Genomic DNA, 21131 nt, shown 5'->3' on the forward strand with positions numbered 1-21131 from the left:
GTAATATTCTGGCATGGATAGAGGATTGGCTATCTAACAGAAGGCAGAGAGTTGGGATAAATGGTTCATTCTCAGACTGGCAATCAGTAACTAGTGGTGTTCCGCAGGGGTCAGTGCTGGGTCCCCAACTCTTTACAATCTATATTAACGATTTGGAGGAGGGGACCGAGTGTAACATATCAAAGTTTGCAGATGATACTAAGATGGGAGGGAAAGTAGTGAGTGAGGAGGACATAAAAAAACCTGCAAGGGGACATAGACAGGCTAAGTAAGTGGGAAGAGATTTGGCAGATGGAATACAATACTGGAAAGTGTGAGGTTATACACTTTGGCAGGAAAAATCGTAGAGCAAGTTATTATCTTAATGGCAAGAAACTGGAAAGTACTGAAGTACAAAGGGATCTGGGGGTCCTGGTGCACGAAACTCAAAAGGTTAGTATGCAGGTGCAGCAAGTGATTAAGAAGGCCAATGGAATGTTGGCTTTCATTGCTAGGGGGATAGAATATAAAAATAGGGAGGTATTGCTTCAGTTGTACAAGGTATTGGTGAGATCGCACCTGGAATACTGCGTACAGTTTTGGTGTCCATACTTAAGAAAGGACATACTTGCTCTCGAGTCAGTACAAAGAAGGTTCACTCAGTTAATCCTGGGGATGAGGGGATGGACATATGAGAAGAGGTTGAGTAGATTGGGACTTTACTCATTGGAGTTCAGAAGCATGAGAGGCGATCTTATTGAAACATATAAGATTGTGAAGGGGTTGGATCGGGTGGGTGCGGGGAGGAAGATCCCGATGATGGGTGAAACTAGAACTAGGGGGCATAGTCTTAGAATAAGGGGCTGCTCTTTCAAGACTGAGATGAGGAGGAACTACTTCACTCAGAGGGTGGTAGGTCCATGGAATATGCTGCCCCAAAAAGCTGTAGAAGCTACATCATTACATAAATTTAAAACAGAAATAGACAGTTTCCTAGAAGTAAAGGGAATTAAGGGTTACGGGGAGCGGGCAGGAATTTGGACATGAGTCTAGGTTCGGATCGGTCATGGCCCTATGGGTAGCGGAGCGGGCCCAGGGGCCGTGCAGCCTGATCCTGCTCCTATTTCGTGTGTCTAATTCTGTTAGATTCAGGAGATGGTTCTGTGATAGTGGATTGGCGGTTAGGATCAGATCAGCCATGATCTTATTGAATGGCCTACTCCTGCTACTATTTCTTATGTTCTTATGTTCTCCCGGTGTATAGAACTTCAGTGATCTCCTGGATGCAGCAATGGACTGTGAACTGGGAGATGTTTGCTATGTCACCTGCTGCAGACTGGAAGGATCCACTGGTGAAGAAATTGAGGGCCATGGTGACCTTGACTGCCTCTGGGAGAGCTGTGGTCGCCCTGCTTTCAGGCTACAAGTCTGGTTGCAGGAGGTGGCAGAGTTCTGTGACCACCTCGGTGAAGCGTAACCTCCTAATATACTGCTCCTGGCTTAAGTGGAGATAGGAAGACCCTAAGTGGGTAGGGCCTCCTGTTGACAGCCCTCCTGGCCCTCCTTCCTCTGCGCACATCTTCCTGCCTCCGCTCCCTCTGCCGAAGATCCTGGAGCGCGAGGTCGAGGTCAACTGCCAGTACAGCCCCCATGCCTGTGAGCAAGTGTTGTGAGCAGAAGCCTTTAAAAAAAATAATGGTGTTCTGGACTTGCAACAACACTCCCTGTTACCTTAGAACCTTGAAAGAAGTTAATAAAGCTGGTGGAGTTGCAGAAAGTAGCACAGAGCCAGTCAAACTGCAGAAACATGTCAGGTGCACGTGATTGAATGATCCCTTTAAATACCACTGCTGGAGCCTCCTTCCTGCTTCTCAACGCTTGCTCTGCTTGTCGATGTTAAGGCATGCCAGTAAGTGCAGCAACTAAATCCAGTGTCTCAGATCGGGCGTCAAGTGAGCATTGCACACTCGCTGACGTCAATGTCTGCTTACTTTCAATCACTTCAGCGATTGCTTCTATTGGCAGCACTGCCAGCCATCCCAGCTGACAGAAGAGCGGCGGCCCCATTTTTTCACCCAATTATGGTGTTAATGTGTGGCGCTAAACACCCGAATTTCTAGGCCTATTATTTAAGGAAGGCTCATGGCAGCAACATCACTGCATCAACATTATTGAAGTTAAACTTAGAGTACAGATTCTGGTTTTCCCAGCTGTTCAATGGGCCCAGCTGGACACGACTTAGCCCCACCAATCCAGCATACCCTTACAGCTTGAGAGCCACTTGAAGGCATTGAGATCTTGTCTAATATAAATGCCTGAGTAAAGTCACAAAACTATTATTCTCTAAGTACAGTTGTTGGAAAATTATAAAACCAGGGGATGAAATTCCTCTTCTAATGAAAAACTGAAGAACACCTGTGCTTTTTCTATTACTGACAACCCTTGGGGTTGGACCCCGGCAATTGGGAGGAGGAAGGCTGTAGCTCCGGGCCTGTGGTGGGGGAGAGCAAGGCCCATGCAGGAGGGGGGAAACCCGGAGATTGGGCTTGGCCGCGATCACGGCACAGAACGGACATCGGTGCTTGAGGGTGGTCTGCGATCACGGCATGGAAGGAAAGTGAGGCCATGATTGGCAGAGGGGAGGTCAAAGGCTTCCTTGAGGGGCCGAGTGGAGCACTCCTGCTCCTCCTGGCCCACAAGGACTGCTGTAAAAAGCACTTAACTTCTTGAGTCGACAGCTTTCACCTCTGTTTCACTGCATGGTTTCTCGAGCCCTGAGAAATCTGTGCGACAACTGTTAAATTTAAATTAGGCTTCCCATTGCACTGATGAGAAGGAGGATTAGGAATGAGCATACCATTGTTGTCTCCAAGGGCTTCAAACTCACTGGTTGCCACAGCCTCCATGATCTGCCACACAATGATCTCAAGCATTCGTTCCTCCAGTTGGCTGAGGTCCTGAATGGCAGCTTGCTGTCTGCTGCTGCTCCCTCTTGTTATGCGCGATCTTTGCCTACAAGAGAAAGGGAAGTGTGTGAATGAGTATGGTGCAATGTGTTTGGGTGATGTGTCTGCCGTAGTTGAATAGCTGTCAGTGGGTGCAAGTTGAGATGTGGGTGTGAGTGTTGCAGCAGTGGTAAGGTTGTGAGGATGAAGTGAAGCTATGATTGTGAGGTCTGAGTGGTGATAGATTGAGATTGTTGGTTGTTGAGAGATGGAGGTGTGGTGCATTGAGCAGTGTGTGAGGCTTGTGGTGCCGATGGTGGGATATGGCATTTGCTGAAGCCTTCACTCACCTTGACCGGCCGTTTGAGGTCATTAAACTTCTTGCGGCACTGGATCGCCGACCTGGGGACCACCGTGCTGGCCTGGGGACCACAGCTATCTCCTGCCAGAGCTTTTGAGATGTATGTGGCGAGGGCTTCCTGCCAGTGTGTGGGAAGAGGACAGCCCACCTCCCCTCCATGCCCGCACCAGTGCCTCAAGAGTCGTGTCTGAGAATCTGCAGGCTCCCTTCCTGTGCTGAGGCTCAGCCATCTGCTTCCACTGCTGTCTGCTTCCAGGTGAAGTTGGAAGTTGCAGCATCAATGCACCTCCCCTTTAAGTACTGAATAAAGCCAGTGTCAAACATGGCTGGGAATTAGACTGGACCCAATATTGGACCACCTGTTGAGTGGTAAACCAATGAGCAACGGTTTTAGCGCTGAGATCAAGACTATAATCATGTTCCTGAGGACTGAGCACGAATTTTGCGTGCTACCTAAACCATTTTGACCTGGCACAGCTTAACATAGTTGGGCCTTAACACTGCTCGTTTTGTGGCCATATCCAATTTCTAGGCCATAATCTTTTAAAAGGAAAATAGATAAATATTTGAAAAAGAAAAATTTATACGGGTATGACAAAAGAAAGGGAAATGAGACTCAGTAGATAGCTCTTTCAGATAGCCAGCGCTGGTGCGATGGGCCACATGGCTCCCTGTGCTGTAAAATTTTATAATAAATGACAAGCTGTAATTAAAATGCATACACTTAACATTTTGCATATTTTCAATTGAATTCTGTGAATTACTCCAGTGGGGGGGTTTTATGCAGGAACCATAAGTAACTTTTTAACCAAATTTTTTTTATGGTCATTGAATTTTTTAGTAAAACAATGTGCACTCCTTGTAACTTTTAATATTTTGTGTGACTTTGGGTATGGAAAATTTAAAGCTTCAAAAGTAGACAAATTTATTGTCAAATCAACCTGATGAGCTGCTTATATACTACATAAACATCCATGCAACTATGGATCAAAATGATTTCTAAATGTATTTTCTAATATCTTTGTCCCAAAGAAAGAACCAAATCCTCCAACCTTAATGTTTGCTGCACTGTAGATCAATTTAGTTGTCCAGGTATAATCAGACTTGACAGCCAGAAAGTTTACTTGCTCAGAACAGCCCTCCCAACATTTGTGCATATTTACATACCAAAGACTGAATTGGCAACATGGCAGTCATCGATTGTTTAAAAAAAAAGCTTTAAAGCCCAAAAGGAGCACAATATTTTGAAAATTATCACAATAGAGTCATTAAAATAGTATTTTGCAGACACCCCTCATGGACTCAGCAAGTTTAACCATTGAGTAACTGAGCTATATGGTTCAAGGAAGTCCTAGGACCAATCCCTAATCTATGCTAGGTTAAATCATCTCAAACAGAGTAGCAGCAAAGACACCACAATTAGCCTCAGCGCGCCTAGTTTGTGAGAGGAAAATTGGTTAGGGTTCCTGGTCATGATAGCCATTTAGCAACCCTTGCTGGTAGTTTAAATGTGAGGACATCAAGTAAGAACAGAATTGGGCTTGTCTGTAATATTCCCTAGTCAAATAGTCTACAGACACTCATTTCCATGGCTCACATGTGACTAATGGCCACCTGCACAAGATACTGAAAGATGATGTGCACCCATAGAAGTGTATCCCACCAGGAAATCAATGCCTACAGGAAGGGAGAGAAATTGTTAAGAAAATGATGAGAAAGGTAATTTAAAACTGTATTTCTCCAAGATATTGGGCCATAATAAGATATAAGTATAGCCTTTATAACTCTGCAAATTACATAGCAATGTTTTTAACACTGAATACAAAATCTGAACTGCTGAAAATATTTCATCAAATCAAATCCTCAAATGCACCATCCTCCTGAGACTATTACGCTCTACAAACTATTTTACTTATAAATTTCTGCAGCTGCCAACTACTTTTATTTGGTACAGTGCAAGAGACATAAAAATATTTCTTGGGAGAGTTGGCCAATCAAGAAACCAGCCTTCATGTACATTTTATAACATGTCTAGTCCTCTTCTCGGCAAATAGAATTTCAGTGGAAAATGCTCTCACCACACACTAAGTTTACAGCTAAATTCAAACAACATAGTAAATTATTTTGAAAGGTAGTATGTAGAATACAGTAGAGTGAATTTTGAAAATTAAAGCTGAGATTATATGGCCCTTCACAAATGAACAATATGGTATAAGTTTACCATAGATCATTGTTGTACAATACCATTAAAAGAAAAAAAAATCTGCATAAGAGGAATTTGTAGGTAACAGGAGTCCAAATCAACATTACTGACACAGTCCATGTAGATACTCCATTCCTGTAAGATCACAGCCCTGAGGCTGCAGGGTACGAGATAGCCATCTCACACATTGCAGTCCGGCCACATGTAGGAATGTTGGGTGGGCTGGCAGTCATGGGTTGACTTGGATTAAGGACAGTCACAGACCTAGCAAGTAATGGCATATCATTGTGCTGCATGCTGTCAAGTTATGCTGTGGCAGAAATGAGTGAGAATGCCAAGATCCTGGATCCAAAAAGATATCTGTATTTGAGATAGATAACCGCTGTAATAACTCACCCCTACAGGTGAAATTCACTGAAATGTTAGATTAAGAGAAGCAAAAGTTAAATTCAAATCTCGCTATCAAATCTAAATAGTGATTTAATCATAAGCTATCAAGATCTTTCATCATGATCAGTTATGAAAAATCAACACAAAAATCATGATTGATTATGATCATTAAAATGCAAGCTCATCAAAAATTATGGGGAAATGCAGGGAAGGTAATGTTTAACCACAGTTTATTGATATATATGTTAAGAATCAAGTTTTCAGTGCTGTTTAAATGTCAGATCAAAAGAGTGGGAAAAGTGATGTTTAGCTATGGTTTAAGATCCCTTTTGTTTAATGTGTTTTTCCATTATTAAGATCAAGAGTTGATCTAAACAATCTTTATAGCCTATGGTTAATGCAATTTATTTATTACTATATCTCTAATATTTTATTTGTTTTCAATTTCAATTGATGGCTCAGAACATAGATATAGACTTGATATAAAAATATATTTACAGCAGTTTATTTTAAAACAACAAATTGCATTTATATAAAAAATGTCTCAAGGCACTTCACAAATGGAAATATAGAGTGGAATAGGAGCCAAGCCATGGAGGGAAAGATCAGGAGAGATGACCAAAAGCTTGGACAAAAATGAGGAGGCGAGAGAAGTGAGTCCATGGACCTCGCAGACGACGAATTCTCAGGAGACACATGCTTACCATGTACCAGCTCAGATACTCGCACTTCGGTGGGACCAGTTAGACAGATTTCACCTGGTGACTCGCATTTCACAAGTGAGCAAGTGCAGACCATGGTGGCAGGAACAGCTTTGGAGAGTCCGTGTCGGAGGACGCAGCCCTCTCCAAGCTCTGCTAAGCTGGACACAGATGCTATACCCCAGGGACAGTCGATGAAAAGGATAATCATTGAAGAGCAGCAGAGAATGTACGATGTACTGACAAGACTTCCAAGCGCACTGACCATGACTGCCGAAAGAATAGAGGAATCCGCCTCAAGCACAAGTGGGCTGATGTCGCAGGGTATTGCTACGATGTCTTCCTGTGTGGATAGAGTGACCAACTCCGTAGAACATCTAACACGGAAATCAAATGAATCCATGCATGTCTTGACCATGGCCGTGCGCACTCTGGATGCCAACATGTCTGGCGCCTTAAATAAGATAGCAGTGTTGAGATACCGCGGCAAACGTGGGAGTCGAGACCAGAGTTGATGGAACACAACTGCTTTAATTTACATCATGGCAAAAAGAGAGCTTGAAAAGCCCGCGCAACCACTTAAATACTCCCCAGACAGGAAGTGCTCCCGGCAGCCTGTCCCTGCGGGAAACAAGTTGCCGGAGGAAAGGGCCCCCGGCTGGGGGCGGCTGCTGCCGGCAGTGCGCCTGCATAAACTGTCCGTGCCGCCGTGAGCGGATTATGTCCAATGGTGGCGTGTCGCCACAGAGCTCCCCCCAGAATCCGCTTAGGAGGAGTGGATGAGTCGCGACGGTGGTCTAATGGTTCTGCCGGAGTGGCCCTGAGTGGCCGCCGGTCTAGTTGGTGGGGCCGGGCGGTTCGCCGCCGGCTGTGCTGGCTTGCTGGCGGGACGGCCTCTAGTTGGAGGTCGGGCCACGGGGACCTGTGTGTGCTGGTTTGAGTCGGTCGATGGAGACTGTTTCGACCCTGTCGCCGAGTCGCAGCTTGAAGACCTTGTCCCCGGTTTGTAGTACCTCGTACGGTCCGTCGTACGGGGGTCGCAGGGGTCCGCGGTGCGCGTCGTGTCGCACAAAGACGAAGCGTGCCTGCTGTAAGTTTGGTGGGACGTGAGGTGCGAGTTCGCCGTGTCGGTTGACCGGAAGTGGGGCGAACTGTTGAGCGGAAGAGAAAGAGTTGAGCCGCTGCTGTTCGGCCGACCAAGGCGTGGTAGCCTCCGGGAGGAATTCGCCTGGTACGCGCAGCGGTTGTCCGTAGACTAACTCCGCTGCTGAGGACTGGAGGTCTTCCTTGACCGCGGTGTGTAGGCCTAGTAGCACCCACGGTAGGCGGTCAGTCCAGGTACTGTCCTGCAGGCTGGCGCGGAGTGAGGCCTTGAGTGACCTGTGGAAGCGTTCACACAGCCCGTTGGCCTGCGGGTGGTACGCCGTGGTTCGGTGGAGCGTCACCCCGAGGTTGCGTGCTGTGGCCCTGCAGAGTTCGGAGGTGAACTGGGCGCCTCTGTCGGAGGTTATGTCGGCCAGTACGCCGAACCTCGTGACCCAGGTGTTAACGAACGCCCTGGTGATGTCGGCTGTGGTGGTGGAGGTCAGCGGCACTGCCTCAGGCCAGCGTGTGTAGCGGTCGACCATTGTGAGGAGATAAGTTTGGCCTTGCAATGGCGGCAGAGGACCGACGATGTCGACGTGTACGTGGTCGAAGCGGCGGCGGAAGTCTCCCAGGGGTGCTTTTGTGTGCAGCTGTACCTTAGCCCGTTGGCAGCCGAGGCAGGAGGTGGCCCAAGTCCGAACATCTTTGCTGAGGCTGCGCCAGACGAAGCGCTGGGAGAGGAGTTTGACGGATGCGCGGGAACACGGATGGGAGAGCCCGTGGAGCGCGCCGAAGATGCGGCGGCACCAGGTTGCAGGGACGACCGGCCTTGGTTGGCCGAGTGAGACGTCGCAAGTGACTGCCATGACTTCGGGCCCGTGCGCGACCTTGGCTAGGCGTAGCCCTGGCAGGCTGGTAGCCGCCGAGAGGAGGTCTGGGTCTGTGAGCTGGGCTGCTGCTAGTTGCGCGTAGTCGACCGCTAGGTGATTCGCGCAGATGGCGGGACGGGAAAGGCAGTCGGCGACAACGTTGTCTGTACCGGAGACGTGCTGGATGTCCATGGTAAACTCGGACACGGCCGCGAGCTGGCGTTGCTGCCTAGCGGACCAGGGTTTGGTGTTCTTGGCCACCGCGTATGTGAGCGGCTTGTGGTCCACGTACGCGGTAAAGGGGCGGCCCTCCAGGAGGAACCTGAAATGGCGGACCGACAGGTGGAGCGCGAGGAGCTCGCGGTCGAAAGTAGAGTATTTGACCTCCGGGGGGCGCAGTTGGCGGCTGTAGAAGGCAAGTGGCTGCCACGCGCCATTGACCCACTGCTCGAACACGGCTCCGACTGCATGGTCGGAGGCGTCAGTGGTGAGCGGGACCCGGGCATCAGCCCTCGGGTGCGCGAGCAGGGTGGCATCGGCGAGTGCGTTTTTGGTGGCGTCGAAGGCGGCTGACGTGTCAGCGGTCCAGGCTACGACCATCTTGCCGGATTTACCTCGGAGGGAGTCGTATAGGGGCTTCATGAGGGCTGCAGCTCTGGGGATGAACCTGTTGTAGAAGTTCACCATCCCGAGGAACTCCTGGAGGCCCTTGATGGTTTTGGGGCGGGGGAATTGCTGGACGGCCTGCACCTTGTTGGGCAGGGGGACGGCCCCAGCAGGGGTGATGTGGTGGCCGAGAAAATCGATCTCAGCTAGGCCGAATTGGCACTTCGCCGGGCTGAGGATGAGCCCGTGTTGGGCTAGGCGCCCGAACAGGTTGCGAAGGTGTTCGAGGTGTTACTGTTTGGAGGAGCTGGCCACGAGAATGTCGTCTAGATAGACGAATAGGAAGTTCAGGTCCCGGAGGACTGAGTCCATAAGGCGCTGGAAAGCCTGGGCTGCATTCTTGAGGCCGAAGGGCATCCTCAGGAACTCGAACAGGCCGAATGGGGTGATGACGGCCGTTTTGGGGATGTCCGTGGGGTGTACGGGGACTTGGTGGTAACCACGCACCAGGTCGACCTTGGAGAAGACGGTTCATCCGGCCAGTCGGGCCGAGAAGTCCTGGATGTGCGGCACCGGGTATCGGTCGGGGGTGGTGGCATCATTGAGGCGGCGGTAGTCCCCGCAGGGGTGCCAGCCTCCGCCGGGCTTGGGGGTGATGTGGAGGGGCGAGGCCCAAGGGCTGCTGGAGCGGCGGATGATGCCGAGTTGCTCCATGGTGGTGAACTCGGCCCACGCGATTTCCAGCTTGGCCGGGTTGAGTCTGCGGGTGTGGGCAGAGACCGGGGGGCCGGTGGTGGGGATATAGTGCTCCACACAGTGTTTAGCAGCTTTGGCCGAAAAGGTCGGGTTAGTGAGGGCGGGAAACTCGGCGAGTAGTGCCGAGTAGTCGTCCGTGGCTCTGGCGAGGCAGTAGGTCGTCAGGCCGGCCGAACGGGCCGGGGTGAATGTGCCAGGGATGGGGGCCATAGTGTTGATGTCGACGAGGCGGTGTCGACAAGGAGGCCGTGGGCGCGTAGGAAGTCGGCGCCGATGAGTGGGCAGAGGACCTTGGCTGTGAGGAACTCCCAGCGGTAGCGGTGGCCTGCGAGGTCGAGCGTGACCATGCGGGTGCCGTATGTGCGGATGTCAGAGCCATTGGCTGCGGCCAGCGTGATACCCCATGCACCACGTTGGATTTCGAGGGTGGAGGCGGGGGTGATGCTGTGCTGGGCTCCTGTGTCGCACAGGAATCGGCGGTTGGTGCTGTCATCGGTGACGTACAGTAGAGGCCCGTTTTGCCCCGCGGCCATCGTGGGGGCCGGTGCGGGGGGGGGTTTGAAAGTGCACAGTGGCGTGCAGCGTTGGGCCCTAGTGCCAAAACGGGTGTGGTAGTAGCAGTGACCCGGAGTGGTAGGGCGGTCGGGCCTAGTGGGCCGGGGGGACCGCGTGGTCATTGCCGTGAGGTCGGGCGCGACATCGCGGGCGGTCTGCGCGGAGAGCAGCCTGTCGGCCTTTTCGGCTATCTCATTCAGATCCATGGAGCCAGACTCCACAATGAGCGGGCGGATGCTGGCGGGGAGCTGCCGAATGAAAAGCGTGCGAAAGAGGGCGCCGGGGTTTTTGTCGTCCGAGAGGGACAGCATGTGGGAAAGCAGGTCTGATGGTGAAGCGTCACCAAGGCCTGGGAGGTCGAGGAGTTGGCAGTTGCGCTGGTAAGAGGACGCCTCAAATTTTTTAAGAAGCGCGGCCTTCAGATGTTCGTACTTGCCTTCCTCTGGTGGATCCTGCAGCGCTGCCCAAACCTTGGGGACTGTGGCGCAGGTGAGAGAGGCGACGAGGTAGTCGTGCTTCGTGGCGTCGACTGTAATGCTTCTCAGCCGGAATCTGGACTCGGCTTCAACGAACCAGGCCTCGGCCAGGTTCTCCCAAAAGTCCGGTAGTTTAACCGTGACTGCGTTTGTATCCGCCATGCTAGCTTAGGATTCGTCCTGAGCATCGGGGTCACCAGTGTTGAGATACCGCGGCAAACGTGGGAGTCGAGACCAGAGTTGATGGAACACAACTGCTTTAATTTACATCATGGCAAAAAGAGAGCTTGAAAAGCCCGCGCAACCATTTAAATACTCCCCAGACAGGAAGTGCTCCCGGCAGCCTGTCCCTGCGGGAAACAAGTTGCCGGAGGAAAGGGCCCCCGGCTGGGGGCGGCTGCTGCCGGCACTGCGCCTGCGTAAACTGTCCATGCCGCCGTGAGCGGATTATGTCCAATGGTGGCGTGTCGCCACAGCAGATACCTTAGTCTTGGCCTTGCAGCATCTCACTGATCTGCACCAAGCAGCTCTCCAGCAGAGTGGTAGCAGTGAAGCGTGGCTGGCCCATGAGGGGGATGATGGTGAAAGGGGACATGGAAGTGGGGGGACTCCACTCAAAGCGCCTCCACTTCTCACCCGTTGACCCCACCGCCCCCCCTGCTCCTAGTCAGTACCCGACTTGCTGCCTCATGACCCGATGGCCTAGTCTGCACCTGCACAGGCGCAGATGGAACAGTCTTTGTCGGGGCCCTCACGGGCTCCAAAACCTGAAGAGTCGCTGGGTACAAGATAGCCATCTCACACGTTGCAGTCCGGCCAAATGTAGGAATGTTAGGTGGGCTGGCAGTCATGGGTTGACTTGGATTAAGGACCGAGCAGGGATCAGCAGTCAGAGCAGGGATCTGAGCAGCCTGCCTCTACCTTTGCTGAAGCCACAGGGGATGCACCACATAGGAGCGGTAGGAAAAGGAAGAGTAAGGCCAACTTCTACCTAGCGGAGGCTGAACGCCAACTCTCTGTCACCTCCTTCTATCTCCCCTTTGACTATGACCCCACTACCGAACATAACGCCATCGTTTCCCATACTGCCATTCACCTCACCTCCTCTGGAGATCTTCCCTCCACGGCCTCTAACTTCATAGTCCCCCAACCCTGCACAGCCCGCTTCTACCTTCTTCCCAAGATCCACAAACAGGACTGCCCTGGTAGACCCATCGTTTCAGCCTGTTCTTGCCCCACGGAACTGATTTCTTCCCATCTCAACTCTTTTTTCCTCCCCTTGTCCAGTCTCTTCCCACCTACATACGCGACTCTTCGGACGCCCTTCACCACTTTAACAGTTTCCAATTTCTGGCCCAAACCATCTCCTTTTCACCATGGACATCCAATCCCTCTACACCTCCATCCCCCACCAGGACGGCCTGAGGGCACTCCACTTCTTCCTTGAACAGAGGCCCAACAAGTCCCCATCCACCACCACCCTCCTCTGCCTGGCTGAACTTGTTCTCACATTGAACAACTTCTCCTTTGACTCCACTCACTTCATCCAAAGTAAAGGTGTTTCTATGGGATCCTGTATGGGTCCTAGCAATGCCTGCCTTTTCGTGGGATATGTGGAACATTCTTTGTTCCAGTCCTACTCCGTTCCCTCTCTCACCTCTTTTTCTGGTACATTGATGACTGTATTGGTGCTGTTTCCTGCTCCCACCCGAAACTGGAAAATGTCATCAACTTTGCTTCCAATTTCTACCCTTCCCTCACCTTCACATGGTCCATCTCCAACTCTTCCCTTCCCTTTCTTGACTTATCTATCGTTATTTCTGGGGATAGGCTGTTGACCAATATCTACTCCAAGCCCACTGACTCCCACAGCTACCTTGATTACACTTCTGTCCACCCCACTACCTGAAAGGACTCTATTCCATTGTCCCAGTTTCTCCATCTCCGTTGCATCTGTTCTGACTATGTCACCTTCCATACCAGTGCTTCTGATATGTCTTCCTTTTCCCTCATCGAGGATTCCCCTCCACCGTGGTTGAAAGGGCGCTTGACCATGACCATCCCATTTCTCGCACTTCTGCTCTCACCCCTATCCCTCCCTCCAAGAACTACGATAGAGTTCCCCTTTTGCTCACCTTCCACCCCACCAGTCTCCACATTCAACGGATCATCCTCCGCCATTTCCACCACCTCCAGTGTGATGCCACCACCAAACACATCTTCCCCTCCCCTCCGCTTTCAGCATCCTAAAGGGACCGTTCCCTCTGCGACACCCTGGTCCACTCTTCAATCACCCCCTCCGCTTTCCATGGCACCTTCCCGTGCAAGCACAGAAGATGCAACACCTGTCCTTTTATCTCCTCCCTTCCCAACGTCCAGGGCCCCAAACACTACTTCAGGTGAAACAGCGATTTACTTGTACTTCTTTCAATTTAGTATACTGTATTCACTGCTCACAATGCGGCTCCCCTACATTGGGGAGACTAAACGCAGATTGGGTGATTACTTTGCGGAACACCTCTGTTCAGTTCTTAAGCGTATCCCTGAGCTTCCAGTCACTTGTCATTTTAATTTTCCTCCCCACTCCCACTCTGACCTCCCTGTCCTTAGCCTCCTACACTGTTCTAATCAAGCTCAATGTAAGCTCGGGAACAGTATCTCATCTTTTGATTAGGCACTTTACAACCTTCCGAACTTAACATCGAGTTCAATAATTTCAGATCAAAACCGCTGCTCCCATTTTTTCTGACAGCAGCTGTTGGTAATGATTCTGCTATTGCCATTTACAGCTCCTCTAGACATCTTTTGTTTCTTTACTTGTCCCATTACCATCTCCTTTTGCCTTGCACCATCATCCCTTTTGTCATTTAATCTCTCCTGCCTTCTACCCTATCACAGACCTTCCCTTTTGTTCCTTCTTCCCCCTACCCCTTTCTCTGCCTCTGTACTTGTTTAAAACCTGTTACATCTCTAACTTTTTCCAGTCTGATGAAAAGTCATCGACCTGAAACGTTAACTTTGTTTCTGTCTCCGCAGATGCTCCCTGACCTGTTGAATATTTCCAGCATTTTCTGGTTTTATTTCAGATTTCCAGTATCTGCAGTATTTTGCTTTTGTAGTAAAGCTTTGTAGTTGCACAAGGGTATGGGTGTATAAGAAAATGTTATGTTGTGAAGTTTCCGTTCTTTATTAGAGTCACATAAAATTTATTACTTTGCACCACTTTCCTGTCTTGCCCATCCTTGGTTGCTAGGTGGCAACTCACCTTTTAACTGCTTGATGATGAATGGGAAGACATGAATTGATGGGGAACAATGGGGGAGACGTGCAGTGGGTTGTTTGCAGGACTGCTTTGTGTCAGTGGCATTGCGGAGAGAGGGGTTGCGGGGCAGGGTCGGGAAAAGTGGCCGTTGCATATAGTTCTGACATCCACTGGTGGTACCTAAGTGAGCCTTGCATTAATAAGGGCATCTCGGGCAGCAGTGTGAACAGCTGGTGGTGCATTGCCATTATCTCCTCCTTGCCTTTCGCCTCCTCTTCCTCGAATCGTCGCAGATGATCTGCGCACTGCGCCTTGTTCCTCCTGCAGGTCCAAACCTCACTGCTGCAAATGTTGTGCAGTGCATAGCACACCACGACCATTCTGGAGACCCTGGCTGGTGAGTACTGAAGGGCACCTCCTGATTGGTCTAGGCAACTGAAGCGCATCTTCATCATGCCGATGGCTTGTTCGATCACACCTCTGGTGTTTATATGGCATTCATTGTAGTGCTGTTGGGCTTCATTGGTCAGGTTTCTGACAGGTGTCATCAGCCAATTTTGAAGTTGGTATCCGTTGTCTCCTAGCAGCCAGCCTCAAGTGTGCTTGCAGGTCCAAAAATGTCAGGAAGCTTGGGCTGCCGCAGGATGAAAGCAACACAACAGCCCCCAGGGAATCTTGCGGACACCTGCATATATCTGTTTGTAATTGCACACCAGCTGCACATTGATGGTGTGGAAGCCCTTGAATACTCAATTGCCCTGTGTGTGCCATCGATGCCCTGCACCTTTGGGAAGACAAGCCAGGGACACAACCCCAAGCGCCCGCTCGTTCTGGCTGGTGTCATCGCAGGCAAAATTCACATAATTGCCATCCCTGGTCAAGAGCTGGAGAGACAGTTTGAAGGTCAAGAGCTGGAGAGAGGACAGTTTGAAGGTCAAGAGCTGGAGAGAGGACAGTTTGAAGGTCGAGAGCTGGAGTGACAGTTTGAAGGTCGAGAGCTGGAGAGAGGACAGTTTGAAGGTCGAGAGCTGGAGAGAGGACAGTTTGAAGGTCGAGAGCTGGAGAGAGGACAGTTTGAAGGTCGAGAGCTGGAGAGAGGACAGTTTGAAGGTCGAGAGCTGGAGAGAGGACAGTTTGAAGGTCGAGAGCTGGAGAGAGGACAGTTTGAAGGTCGAGAGCTGGAGTGACAGTTTGAAGGTCGAGAGCTGGAGAGAGGACAGTTTGAAGGTCGAGAGCTGGAGAGACAGTTTGAAGGTCGAGAGCTGGAGAGAGGACAGTTTGAAGGTCGAGAGCTGGAGTGACAGTTTGAAGGTCGAGAGCTGGAGAGAGGACAGTTTGAAGGTCGAGAGCTGGAGAGACAGTTTGAAGGTCGAGAGCTGGAGAGACAGTTTGAAGGTCGAGAGCTGGAGTGACAGTTTGAAAGTCAAGAGCTGGAGAGACAGTTTGAAGGTCGAGAGCTGGAGAGACAGTTTGAAGGATGAGAACTGGAGTGGAACCCGGTTACCAGGACGCCAAGTTGGACAGCCAGGGGTAATGTGCAGGTCAGGTGTGTGGAAGAAACCGAGGGGAAACATCGAGAAAAACTGAGAGGAAACATCGAGAAAGACAGAGGAAACATCGAGAGAGAGAGAGGGGAAACATCGAGAGAGACCAAGATGGAAACATCGAGAAAGACTGAGGGGGCACTTTATTTATTTTATTTTATTAATTAATGAATTACATTTATTTAATTATAAGTTGTGAGTTCCTCACGATGCTCTCCCAGTGCGGCCACCCTGTAACCAGAGATTATTCTAGAAGCCTGGGTAGAAATATCAATGTAATTACTGTAGAAATTACTTTTTTTACATTATTGCTTGTTCATTTTATGTGCTGTCTTTTTATGTCTTTTATTTATTTTATGTCTGCTTTATTTATATTTAAAGTACGTATGCGTGTATATGTCGGTATGTTTTTTTTGTGATGGCGTCGATGAAGATGGCTGCCGTCCTTGCGAGCTCCGTGCATACCAGGCAGCTAAGTGTTCTTGCTGCTTGGTGCTCTCGGCTCGTCAAGAAAAAAGCATTTCACTGACTAGATTACACTTCTTGTATTTAGTTATGTGACCAATAAAATTGAAATTGAAATTGAAATTGAAATTGGCAAACAAACCATTAGTCCCCTGTCTTATGCATCTGTTTGCCGCCGACTGGGAGGTTCTGGATATGTCTTCGGCAGAGCACTGGAAGGATCCGGAGGCAAAAAAGTTGAGGGGGGTGGTCACTTTGACAGCCACTGCTAACGTGTGGCCACCAGGCCCAGCAGGGAGCAGGTCTTCTTCTAGGTGCCTGCAGATGTCTGCAACCACCTGATGCGACAACCTGAGCCTCCTGAAGCACTCGTGTTCCAACATGTTAAGGAAACTCACCCTCTGCCTGTACACCCTGTGTCGTGGGTAATGCATCCTGTGAGCTGCACCCCTCTGCTGATTCCCTCCCTGCTGTCCAGCTATAGGCCTCTCAACAGCAGGTACTACTGCTGCTGGTCATATTGCTCCTTCTCCAATCTAAGGCAGCCAAGGCAACACCCATCCTGATGTGATTCAGTACATAAAAAGGCGTTCGACAAAGTGCCACATAATAGGCTTGCCAGCAAAGTTGAAGCCCATGGAATAAAAGGGACAGTGGCAGCATGGATACGAAATTGGCTAAGTGACAAAAAACAGAGTAGTGGTGAATGGTTGTTTTTCGGACTGGAGGAAGGTACACAGTGGTGTTCCCCAGGGGTCGGTTCTAAGACCACTGATTTTCTTGATATATATTAATGACTTAGACTTGGGTGTACTGGACACAATTTCAAAATTTGCAGATGACACAAAACTTGGAAGTTTAGTGAACAGTGAGGAGGATAGTGATAGACTTCAGAGGACATAGACAGGCTGATGGAATGGGCGGACACGTAGCAGATGAAATTTACCGCCGAGAAGTGCAAAGTGATACATTTTGATAGAAAGAATGAAGAGAGGAAATATAAACTAAAGGGTACAATCCTAGAAGGGGTGCATGAACAGAGAGACCTGGGGGTATATGTGCACAAATCGTTGAAGGTGGCAGGGCAGGTTGAAAAAGCAGTTAAAAAAGCTTACAGGATCCTGGGCTTCATGAATAGAGGTATAGAGTACAAAAGCATGGAAATTATGATGAACCTGTATAAAACACTAGTTCGGCCTCAACCGGAGTATAGTGTCCAATTCTGGGCATCACACTTTAGGAAGGATGTGAAGGCCTTAGAGAGGGTGCCAAAATGATGTACGAGAATGATTCCAGGGATGAGGGACTTCAGTTACGTGGATAGACTGGAGAAGCTGGGGTTGTTCTGCTTAGAGCAGAGAAGATTGAGAGGAGATTTGATAGAGGTGTTCAAAATCATGAGGGGTCTGGACAGAGTAGAGAGAAATTGTTCCCATTGGCAGAAGGGTCGAGAACCAGAGGACACAGATTTCAGGTGATTGGCAGAAGAACCAAAGGCAACATGAGGAAAAACTTTTTTACTCAGCGAGTGGTTAGGATCTGGAATGCATTGCCTGAAAGGGTGGTGGAGGCAGACTCAATCACAGCTTTCAAAAGGGAGTTAGATAAGTACCTGAAGGAAAAAAATTTGCATGGCTACGGGGAAAGGGCGGGGGATTGGGACTAGCTGAAGTGCTCTTGCAGAGAGCTGGCATGGGCGTGACAGGCTAAATGGCGGCCTTCTGTGCTGTAACCATCCTATGATTCTATGAGTAACTTCCAAAGTGTAGAAAGTAAACTCTCAGCAAAAGTACTGTGAACAAACCTTTTCCCACTAGTAGGTAAGAAAGCAGCTTAATGAGTATTTATTGCAGTATTTCCATGAGTTTTAATTAGCTCGTTCAATTGCTGTTATGTTCTCGCCTTGGTTTCAATGGCAAGTTTCAGGAAGCCCGGTAAACCCATGGTTGTGACGTTAAACCTAAAAGTGTGTTGAAATATTGCTCCAATTGAGCGATTAGCATATGTTAATAGGCAACCCGCCTCTGCTGAGGGGGTTTTGTGCAACCAGCCTATCGTGCCCGAGTTAAACTCCGAAATCGACGGGCTGGAGCCGGCTTCCCGACATACTCATATTTTTGCCGGATTTAAACCCCCACCCGCTCCTAAACCCATGCACTCCTCCAGGTTAAAATTCCCCCCAATCTTTCTGTCCACTGCTGCAGAATTGAAATAAGTTACATTGGGATCAGAATGTTGTGAGACATCTATCCATCTATTATATATTAAATTTGATACATGGGACACTTGTTTGATTTAAAACTCATTACAAGTAGTGGATAGTGAAAAGAGCTGACAGAAAAGGAGAAACTTTCAACTTTGGCGGGGTGTAAAATGGGCGGGAGCAGATTTGCCACCTGATATACACCTGATTCTCATTTTATTGAAGCGGGAAGGAAGAACTGGTTGAGAGTGGGCAACATTTGCCCTCTCGGAACCTAGCCTTGGTGGAGCGAATGGGAGTTGGGGGGGGTTGATGGAGAATTAAGGGTGAGGTGAGTGATGGGAGAGCAAGGGGGAAGGGAGGATACAAAGGTTGAGTGGTTGTTCAAGGGGAAGAGATTGGGGTGGTTGGAAGGGGAATGGGTAATGGTAAAGTAAATAGGTAGTGAAACATAAGAGTGGAGAGAAGCATGAGTAGGGCCATTTGAGACCGGTTCGCAAGCAGGTCAAATCATATGTCAAACAGAAAAATTATTATTTAGAAATAAAAAATGTCTTTAATGGCACATAAAGCTATGCTGCTTCTTTAATCACGTTAAAATGTTTAAGAAGGGGAAGTGGCATGCCTGGGAATTGATGCAGAATGGGTTCAGTGCATTTAGGTGCTTGCATCATTGTTATATCACATCATGACAGAAGCACCCAGATATGTGGCACCAGCCCAGAACACCACCACCTCCAAGTTCCCCTCCAAGTCACACACCATCATGACTTAGAAGTATATCGCTGATCCTTCATCATTGCTGGGTCAAAATCCTGGAACTCCCAACTAACAGCACTGTCGGAGTACCTTCACCACACGGACTGCAGCAGTTCAAGAAGGTGGCTCACCACCACCTTCTCAAGGGCAATTGGGGATGGGCAATAAATGCTGGCCTTGCCAGCGACGCCCACATCCTATAAACAATTTTTTTTTAATGTTCAGCAGGCCAGAACACAAAGCACCTAATCTGAAAGTATTTCACTGAACCCACTAAAATCTGGGTCTACAATACTGTTGGAACTCCAGAAGTCACTGTGCTATATTTAGCAGGACCGTATTTAGAAAAACCACACATCTCTCTTGAGTGGCATTTTCTAAAATTAAAAGGTCCTTAGTATTCGCTGGACTTATAGTAGCAAAATTATGTCAGTAAAGTCTTTTGTATTGTGGAACTACTTCAAGAAGTGATTCTGTAATGCTGCCTCGGGGTCCCAGTACTGTGATAACCACCCAGTTTATATTACAGGACACATTCCACAACAGCAAGAAAAACAATTAGCCAGGGAAGGTACATATAGTGAAGTGAAACTGGCATTACGGATAAGCCAAGCCATCCAGCTTGCCAGCAGACAAAAAATATAGCTGCCTTCACCTGTGATGACACCTTTTTGAGTTTATATTTTCCCTGAGGCAGCACTGCCTCTTTGGAGGTGCTCTTGGAAACCAGCTGTTATTGGTCTTTGGATCTTCTGGACGCAGCAATGCCATCTCATTTACCTTGTTATGGTTTCACTGAAATCAGGTTGTAGTTGGGTGCAGCAAGTAAATGTAAATTTTCAGACTCTTGCAAGTGCAAAAAAGAGTTACGCTGATCACAATTCCTGTGAAATATCTGATTTTGCCTTAATTTGACAGGTGACTTTCCGAACAAGGATCTATCATTGCAATATCAACAGCCAAGGAGTGATCTGTTTGGATATCCTGAAAGATAACTGGAGCCCAGCACTGACCATTTCTAAGGTTCTTCTGTCAATTTGTTCTCTTCTAACAGACTGCAACCCTGGTAAGAGGAATTACAGTCCTTCATCTCTTTATACCTCATCTTTATTTTTGTGGTTAAAAGAAAAAACTGCAAATGCTGAAAATCTGAAAGAAAAAAAATAAATGGAAATACAAAGAAGGATCTTTACCCAAAGTATTCATCTATTTTTTCTCTTTTCATGACCATTATTTTTGTTGTTTGCAATTCTTAGATAAATTAAAGCTGCCTTTAAACCTTTTAGGCTATACTAATATCTTACATAAGAACATAAGAAATAGTAGCAAGAATAGGCCACTTGGCCCCTCGAGCCTGCTCCGCCATTCAATAAGATCATGGCTGACCTTGGACTCAAAGCCACTTCCCTGCCCGCTCCCCATAACCCTTCACTCCCTTATCTTGCAAAAATCTGTCTATCTCCACCTTAAATGTATTTAATGACCCAGCCTCCACGGCTCTCTGGAGCAGAGAATTCCACAGATTTACGACCCTCTGAGAGAAGAAATTCCTCATCTCAGTTCTAAAAGGGCGACCCTTTATTCTGAAACTATGCCCCTGAGTTCTAGATTTCCCCACGAGGGGAAACATCCTCTCTGCATCTACCTTGTCGAGCCCCCTCAGTATCTTATATGTTTCAATAAGATCACCTCTCATTCTCCTAAATTCCAATGAGTATAGGTCGAACCTGCTCAACCTTTCTTCTTAAGGTAACCCCCTCATCTCAGGAATCAACCGTGTGAATCGTCTCTGAACTGCCTCCAATGCAAGTATATCCTTCTTTAAATAAGGAGACTAAAACTGTATACAGTACTCAAGGTGTGGTCTCACCAATACCCTGTACAGTTGTAGCAGGACTTCCCTGCTTTTATACTCCAACCCACTTGCAATAAAGGCCAACATTCCATTTGCCTTTTTGATTACTTGCTGTA

The 21131-nt window shown here is 48.7% G+C and overlaps 1 protein-coding gene across 1 annotated transcript in view; it reads left to right on the top strand.

The window, feature by feature from the left end:
* Nucleotides 1-21131, top strand: part of LOC147117497 (ubiquitin-conjugating enzyme E2 E2) — a 554464-nt gene that overhangs the window by 518324 nt on the left and 15009 nt on the right. The window contains exon 5 of the mRNA XM_085988520.1: nucleotides 20079-20226. Coding sequence (XP_085844646.1) covers nucleotides 20079-20226 — 148 coding nt within the window. The remainder of the gene's footprint in view (nucleotides 1-20078; nucleotides 20227-21131) is intronic.

This window comes from Somniosus microcephalus, chromosome 5 (assembly GCF_052327205.1).
Source record: "Somniosus microcephalus isolate GS21.2 chromosome 5, FLI_Smic_1.0, whole genome shotgun sequence".
Taxonomy (NCBI): domain Eukaryota; kingdom Metazoa; phylum Chordata; class Chondrichthyes; order Squaliformes; family Somniosidae; genus Somniosus; species Somniosus microcephalus.